At 37.4% G+C, this 8,982-nt stretch overlaps 1 protein-coding gene across 3 annotated transcripts in view; it reads left to right on the top strand.

Moving 5' to 3' along the window:
• Positions 1 to 4,104, top strand: part of bsnb (bassoon (presynaptic cytomatrix protein) b) — a 111,315-nt gene extending 107,211 nt beyond the window's left edge. For 2 of the 3 annotated variants that reach the window (XM_016494596.1, XM_016494594.1), the window contains exons 8-12: positions 541 to 652; positions 776 to 901; positions 1,261 to 1,316; positions 1,468 to 1,569; positions 3,376 to 4,104. In XM_016494596.1, the coding sequence (XP_016350082.1) occupies positions 541 to 652; positions 776 to 901; positions 1,261 to 1,301 (279 nt within the window). In that variant the 3' untranslated portion in view covers positions 1,302 to 1,316; positions 1,468 to 1,569; positions 3,376 to 4,104. The remainder of the gene's footprint in view (positions 1 to 540; positions 653 to 775; positions 902 to 1,260; positions 1,317 to 1,467; positions 1,570 to 3,375) is intronic. The other variant, XM_016494595.1, reaches the window with a different exon arrangement.
• Positions 4,105 to 8,982: the final 4,878 nt, after the last annotated feature.

The following is an 8,982-nucleotide window of genomic DNA, read 5'->3' as shown; positions in this document are numbered from 1 at the left end:
TATGTACGGAAATCACGCTTTCTTTCTCCCGTTCTCTCTCACAGACACACACACAGTACAGACAAGCACTTGCGCACACACGCGAAGACGCAACCAGAAATGTTAGACTGCATTAATAACTGCGTTAGCCTGCATATCAATGGCTCAAGCCTCTGTTATTAGCTCTAAAATGACGTTTTGGAATTTGCACAAAATCGGATTTGGGCCGACAGTCTGAACTAGGCTTAAGTTCTCAAACAAATTAAGAACTACATTCGACTTGTATTGATTGAATGCAAGCGCTTATTGCGATAGAAAACACTGTAACGGTTTCCACTGATTAAGAAATATTTTTGTTTTCTTGGGTGGTAATATTAGGCCTATTATATTAGGGAAGGGGGTCACGAAAAGAGGTAAATCCGGCCCTGGCCGTACACTTCTGAGTGGGTCGCGACCCACCAGTTGAGAAACACTGATATAACATTGCCTTTCAAACAAAGCATTTTTTTTTTAATTAACTTAAAGTTTCTTGTAACATTGCCCCCTCATGCCCCTATACAGGCAAAACCTGACACAGCTGCGCCTGCTCCTGCACCAACTCCTGCAGTTGCTATTGGATCAAAAGCTGCACCACAGGCTGCAAAAACACCCCCGATTCCTGCCACAGGAATTGGTAAATGGAAATAACTCTGCTAACTCAGAGTAATTAGTATAGTTTTGTTTTTCAGCAAAATAGGGAACATTCATTATTTGTGTATGACCTAAGAACAACATCATTTGTTCTTTGTCTTTTCAGGTTCAAAGGCAGCACCCCGGCCAGGGGGTATAGGCAGTGCTGCACAACAGCCTGCCGAAGGGGAAAATGTTCTTACAAAGATCCTGCAGGGAGGAGCAGCGGAACAAGCTGGAAAAATAGGAGATGGTATGGAACTGTGAATCATCAAATAAGCAATCAAAATTTTGGCAACAGGTAGAGAGAGATGTTATGGAGAATACATGCCATGTCTTGACTAAGCATAGTAATTAGTTGCCATTTAGCAGTTGCCTATCTTTCACAACAGTTTACACAACAGTAATATTAGGGGTAGCACCCAAGGATACCCTGGTTTTAAGTGCAAAATGGTGGAGGCCTAAGCAGGACGGTGATCTTAGTAATTCTCCAATTCCTGAGTTACTGCTACTTAGGATTGAATCTATAGCATTTGTGTTTGCAGCCCATTTTGTTTGATAATGCCACCTGTGACCTTAATTGTGTTTTTGCTTTGCTCATCTTTCATACAGCTGTATCTGCTCTCGGGAAGAAGTTTACTTCATTTTGGTGATCAGCTGATAGGAAGGTGAGAAAACTATGCATTAATCTTCTGAAAAGACCCGCATGAATTTTGTTTTATGCTAGTTAGTGCTGGATTGGTTGCCATGTTGACCAACAAAATGTAACTTGTGAAGCTGAGTCTTAAAGTTTTCTGATTTTTGTTTTCTGTTCCTCAGGCATTAGTTGGGGTGACTTGGAGTTAGAACTGGAAAAACCTATGAAACTGCTTCTGCAATTTAACATCTCTAGCTGAGGGCGGGGTACACCTGAGGAAACTGGTGAGTATTGTATTCTAACTCACTTTACTTTAGAACTCAAAACAAGTATAAACATTCTAATCACAAACTGAATTCTGTCTATTACTGTGTATGACACTGTGACAAATTACCATTTTAACTTTGTCGTCAGTGTACAGTTTCATTGCTTTGTGGGAGAGAAACCAACTGATTCTTTCACAAATGTGCAACTTACAAATACATTAACGACTGCTATAAAAAAAGCTGACCAGCTGAAAAGGTGGAGGACAGAGCATTTCCTCAGAGTGATTTTTGGTTCTCGATGGTCATGTACACTGTAAAGTTTCAGGAGTGACAACCACATTTAAATACATGTGTAAATCCCCTAAATTATTGTTTTGTGTTTGTATGGAATAGAATTTACCATTTTGAAATTGTGATAATTGACACCATGGTAACCATAGCATAGTTAAATGCGGTTGTAACTACCTGAATTTTTAGTGAGTTAATTCGGTTGTAGAATGCGGTTGTCACTCCCTTACATTATATAACTGTGTGTGTGTACAGAACAGGATTAAGCATTAAAAAGTAAATTGATGACCAAATTAAGCTGCAGTGTGGACTTGAGGACAGTTGTGCCACTTGCTCAATACTAATGTCAAAAGTTAGAACTCTGATTAGCTGACCTTGATCTGAGGCGTTCGGATCTAACTTTTCGCTCTTCAGCATGGGTGAATTGGGTCAGTTAAAGTGGGCTATAATTAGCAGGCAGATCAGTGGGCTTGGATTAGCATTAGCATCCGGGCAAAACTCAGTCATCTTTGTGCCGAAAATAGTCTGATGAGTCACATTACTCAAGACTCAATCAAAATTGCACAGTTGACCATATCAAAGAATTGTACCAGAAACTAAACTGAAACAGTAATGAGAATGTTAAAAAAAAGTACAGTGACTAGTTTTGTATTTAGCAATGTTTAGTCTAGTAGAAAACTTGACTAAAATCTCATGTCTCATTGAACCACTTATTCTCTGCTGAGCATAGCCAATGAGACCATTGGATTATTTAATAAATTTCCTGTAATCACCATATTTCTCCGTTTTCTTAATCTACCTGTGGTCTGTCTCCACCTTCCTATAGCCTACTGTCACTGGTATTGTATCATGGTGACTGTTGTGGCCTTTTACTGTCAGCGGGTGTGTTGCATGTGCAGATTCAGAGAAAGGATCTGGGATAAAATGGGTTTAGGGGCTCCTTAAATCAAGGCTAATCCGATTCAACTCTCAGTTTACTATCCAATCCAGTCCAAATCCTGCTCCATACATTGGTTTGGTTTACTCATGCAGTCACAATGGAAGGTGTGTGGGTGTGTCATTCCAGTCACAATACCCACATGAAAAAGAACTCCTCACGCATCTCTAAAACTTCTAGCTTTGATTCTGCTATTTAGTGCCCTTATTTTGAGTATTTAGAGTCTTGCTGTATATCATGCTATACATTAGTCAGATTTTCCACATTTTTTTGCTGTAGTTTGAGCAAGTTTGTTCAAATTTATAGTGAAAATGTGATATTTGTTCACAAACCTTTTCATGAAGCCAGCAGATTTGGAATATGTCTGATTCTGGTACTTTTTCTGGTGTTGCTGGTGTGAGAAATTCGTCCTCTTCTTCCCTCTAGTGGCTAAGAAGAGGAGTGCATTGTACTACCCTCAACAATACAAGTAAACTAGGCCAGTGTTTTGACGGTTTAAAACTGATACCACATATTTTATGAATGTTTGACTAACTCTGCACTCTAATTATGCAGTGAAAATACCAAATATTGTAATATTTCTTTCATCTCTTCTCCAGATGTATCATCCAAACTTGGGCACGGTCTATCCGATGATATCTGCATAACCAAACAAACATGGAGGTTAAATCTCTTCCAGAGTGTTTCCATAGTTGCTGTTGAAGCAATTACAATTCCCAAAATGCCAAACTGCCTGTTCCGTTTCAGGTTTTTCTAGACAGTTATGTCTTCCCTTATATGACATAATCTGTGCTCAGGTGACCCTCCCTCTTCTAAAAACAGCATGAAGATGTCAGACAGCTGCAGTTCTTAGCTTTTTGCAGTCCTAATGAAGACTTCTATGCCCAGACTCGAAGAGACCGTAGCAGAGAAAGAAAACGACTACCTTACAGAGGCTTCAAACAAACTCTGTTTAAAAATGTATGCTCGATTTCTACGATCTTGACATTCCAATATGGCGATGATTGACCCTCTCTATGAATGTTTTTGTTTCTTCCTTAACCGTTTTGTCACGTGTGTTATGAATGCAAATGTGTAAACCGTGGACATGGAATGCACGCACAAAAAATATATATGTATACATATATGAGATATATATGAATCCATATCTAGACAACTTTCAGTCTCTAAGGGTGAAGCCATGTGCACCTTGTGTAAAAAGCTGGTTATTTAACATAAAACTATCGGTCAGTAATATCAGAATGTTCGCATAGTCTTGTTTGTCTTTTATCAACCATTAAGCCATTGCTACCCTATTCCAGATTTTTTTTTAATTTATTTATTTGCTTTAGCTTGTTTTCAGTTTTGCCTACTTTTCTTTTAAATTAAGAGCCTTGCTAATATTTTTTACTTGTATACCTCACATATTTTTTTACAAGTTCCATATCATCCTTACTTGATTTATTTTGCACAACTGTATACTGCTGAACATGTACATATCTCTCGTTAACACTGCTAATGTAAGATATTGATTTGTGTATTTATGGATTTATATTTCTGGTATTTCTTTGTTTAATGTTTGGTATTATTATTTATACCTTCACATATTATTTTTTCTCGTCATTATTAATAATCTAAACTGTTTATAATATACATCGTTGTTTTTCTCCCTGAAGCAATAGCATGCTAATCCATACAGAGCACAATTTTTTTGCTGAAAGTGATCTGCAAGCATTCAAGTGATTGTCGTACATAGACAGGTAAAAATAAGTTTCTGCAAACCTCAACAAACTACACCATCACCCTCTCGCGCATCCAGAAGTTCCCAAAAACACATTTACCGGTGCGTAGATCCACCTAGGAAAAAATTTTGAACCAATTTCAAATGTTCTATGCAATAATCCATGTAAAACCATTCCCACTGCAACGTCCCTCACCGATACTGCGTTACGATGGGTTCAAATACGACTAAGGACAGTTTGTATTTACCTTGTATGAAAATATCAAACTACTTTCTTTTTATTTTAATGGCATGTTTATGAAAGCCCTTGTCTTCCCTAGTTTTCAGGGAATCTGTTGCCAAAGGGTTTACTGTGTGGACTTTTGGTCTTGGACATCCACCATCTCTGTTGCTTGTAGCATGCTTCTGCTCAGCTCTCTTTGGCTCCTTGTAGTGCTGTTATTCGTGTCTGCAGTTTGATCAGGTGACAAGTCGGGCACACAGCTTATGCACTCGTTATTTCGTCTCCTTCAACAGGAAATGTCGTTTTACATCCGTGTTCGGTTGCGAATGTTATTGTGTCCACACTGAATTCACATCGAGTTCACAAACAGGTCTTTGTGCATTGTATATCTGTGATGTTTGAGAAAACCGACAGATGGAAAACAAAGAGCTTTATTACGAAAACAGAAAATGACGAGATCTTAAAGACACATGAACATGTAAATTTGACAATGTCTTCACGGTCAGAACTATGCTTCGGAGAAGATTCAAGTAAGCAGACTTGCCGTAAACGTGATCATTGTACAGTATGTAGCATGAATTCATCTCCATGCCATTTATATGAAAATCAGGGCATGCACGTGGAAAGCACAAACTGTCCATCACTATTCGAGTTGGGTGCACTCGTTTGAATGCGTCACGAGGTGCGTTGATTAGAGGTGAATCTTTTCCTTTTGATACTGGAATGCTGTTTAGGCAATCATGACTCTATACTGAAGAATAATAACTCTTCTACATCACTGTTACCATGGAGATATTCAACAACAAGTGCATGAGCCAAAGTTGCCACCACAAAAGCCGGCCACAGTGATAGATAGAAATACTCAAACATGGACATATCCACACAAACAGGCATGTGCACGCACACACACACAGAGAGACAAACTGTCGCTGTAAATACTGACTTTGGTTATTTTGTACAGTGTTTAAATATCATGAGTAAAATGATGGCCGTCTTGTGCAACTTCACGCCGGCCTTGCTGCCAACCTTTTGTGCTTTTGTGTATAAAAGAATAATGTTGTTATTATTATGAGAAAAAAATATCATAGTATATGTTGCTGGCTCTCAATGACTGTTGACTACAGTGGAAAAAATGAAAAACGTACAATCTGAAAACATTTGGTCTGTGTAGGGATTCTATACATATTGTGTTTATTAAATCTAAATACAATGAAAAATATGTAAGTGGCTTCCATCATGACTGTGCCAGAAAAGAAGGTTCAGAGTGATTTAGCGGATGTATTATAAATTTAATCGGGAATTGGGAAAAACAACATGAAAAAAGAAGAAAAATGCTCTCACAAATGAAAATGCAATCACTGTTGTAAGTGCAATGGGCTAAATGTGAGTCCAGTATTCATTGTGAAATATTGTGTTATTTTCAATGTATTCCTGTTAAAAAGATAAATTTTGGTGCATCACGTCATGTAATGTGATTATGAAAATAATGAACCTGCAATTTGTTTCCAGACTGGAGAAGAATAAAGACAAAAAGATCAAATTTACATTGTCTCTTGTATTGGTATATTTCACTCCTTGCAGGAAAATGACATTAGAGAGAAAAGGTACGTCATCCTCTTTCTTATCCTAAGCAATTTTATTTTTAGTGGTGTTTGTAAGCATCACTAATAATACTATTGTTCCTACTTAGGGTTAAAGGAATAGTTCTCCCAAAAATTTGCTGTAAATTTACTGACCATTAGGCCATCCAAGATGTAGATGAGTTTGTTTTGTCATCAGAACAGAGTTGGAGAAAGTTAACATTACATCACTTGCTCACCAATGAATGAGTGTCCAAACAGCTGCTAAAATATCACAGTAATCCAAACAACTCCCGTCTATCAGGTAACATCTTGTAAAGTGCAAAAGCTGTGTGTTTGTAAGAAACAAATCCATCATTGAGGTATTTTAACTTTAAACCATTGCTTCCGGCTAAAATACAAGTCTATCTATGACGGGGTTTTTTTCCAGTTAAAAAGTATTTACGTCTGAATTAGGAGAGAAATATGCACAGATCAAGTTCCATATACAAGTGAAAACAGTTTTAAACAAATCATTGGAGGAAGCGTTATTATGTAATATATTTTGTCCAGAAGTGACAGTTTAAAATTAAAATGCCTAAATGATGGATTTTTTTAACATGCATCTTTTCACTTCACAAGATATTAATTGATGGACTGGAGTTGTGTGGATTATTGTGATGTTTTTATCAGCTGTTTGGACTCTCGTTCTGACGGCACCCATTCACTGCAGAGGATCCATTGGTGAGCAAGTGATGTAGTAAATTTCTCCAAATCTGTTCTGATGAACGATTATTGTGATGTTTTTATCAGCTGTTTGGACTCTCGTTCTGACGGCACCCATTCACTGCAGAGGATCCATTGGTGAGCAAGTGATGTAGTGGTAAATTTCTCCAAATCTGTTCTGATGAACAAATAAACTCATTTACATCTTGGAAGGCCTGAGGGTGAGTACATTTTCAGCAGTTTTTCATTTTTGTGTGAACTATTCCTTTAAGAGTTTGTTTAAATGCCTAACCCTAAGTATTACACTGTGATTGTGTACTTTCTCTCACAAAATGTGTGCTACAGATGTGAATTACTTTAAATCATGTGGAATTGTTTTTCATTATTTTCCTGATTAAATATCAATAGATCTGATCCACATTGCAACGTATTCTGACCTTTGTTTTCCATCTGAAATGAAATAATGGAAAAATAAATTTCCCCGCTCACAATATAAAAAGACATTGTTTACTTATGTCATTTAGAAATTGCATATTCATTGGCAAAAAATCATCAGTTGAAGATGCATCGATGCACTTTTTGATATGACCTCTAGGAGTCAGCATAGGACCATTGTCTCAATGTGAGCTATAACGACTTGAAAATGTGATAGCTATGAAATATGGAATCATTTTGCAGTTTGAAATAGACTGCGGCTCTCTGTAAATTGGTTTGAATCAAAAATCATAATCACTCACTCATAATCAATATTTTGTGCTCTGGTAATTAAATTCTTTCCCCAAAGGCCACAAACACTGGCAACATTTTGTTGGCAATCAGTGTCCCCAGTGAAAAAAATGATGGGGAAAATAATGATTTTGTGGGAAGACAACATTAGATTTATTAAAAATGTCTCTGCTTGCTTTCTGCTATACAGAGATTTTACAACCATTTTCCATTTTCGACAGAATTATTTCTGTGCAATTAGAAACTGTACTTTATATCGTTGTATAAGATGAATGGGACGTTTGGAGGAAAAGTGATCAACTAAAACGAGTGTGAAGAGTGTTGTAAGAGCTCAAGCCTCGACTTGCCTTCTGTTAATGTACCTTAAGTTATGATGTGTGTTTGTGTAACTGTGTAGGCTACGTGTTTTCTTGTCCACCCACTGTCACACACGCTTACCGTCAACATTCGCTAAATCCCTCCGCACCAGGAAGGCTTGTAGCATGTAAAGGCGCTGTGATGAGACATTACTCACATCACCGAGGGACTAACAGAGCTGGTTGGTAAGGTTGAGTCATGCACAGGCTAATCAAGTCATTTGCTGTAAACTTCACAAGTCACATTGAAATTAACATTAACTTTTAGAAGAAACAGAGTTAAAGCTGCTGAAAGTGACAACTGACTGTAAACAGATTGTCACAAAGAAATTTTTATTTATACCTTATATAGCCTATATTTTTCTCAATATCATTCTGAACACTATATGGATTTAATGTCTTGCAATTCTATTTCCAGAATGGTTCAAATGATCTTGCTCTCCTAAATCGTGCTCCCAATCGTCTTATAATGCATCGGTTCTCTTCTTTTCTAATAGTCAAAGTCCAGCTCATTGTATAGACAGAGCTCTGGCAGTCTCCGCCTTTAAGCATCACGTCTAGAGCGAGCGCTGGAGGGGAAGTCTGTGACAGTCAGCCAATCAGAAATCACCGGAGGCACCAAAGCCAATTACAGCAGGGGTCACATGACCACACTTGGCCGCATATGATTGGCATGACCGCAGACGGTGAGTAGCTCATCCGTCAACTTAATGCAAACTTCTTAAATGTGACCTTCACACAATTCATAATGAGAACAGCAGTTATTGTCAAGTAGACTTTTAACCTTTTAATAGGTTACAAAAATTCCAAAATAAATAAAGATTAAATATAAAAAGTAGAATAAAAAATAATTATAGGGGACACAATAGAAGGTTACAAAACTACTAATACTGTTT

This window comes from Sinocyclocheilus anshuiensis, unplaced genomic scaffold (genome assembly GCF_001515605.1).
Source record: "Sinocyclocheilus anshuiensis isolate Anshui unplaced genomic scaffold, SAMN03320099.WGS_v1.1 scaffold294, whole genome shotgun sequence".
NCBI lineage: Eukaryota > Metazoa > Chordata > Actinopteri > Cypriniformes > Cyprinidae > Sinocyclocheilus > Sinocyclocheilus anshuiensis.
The sequence above is the reverse complement of the archived record's forward strand: the minus strand, read 5'-3'. Positions and strand labels throughout refer to the sequence as shown.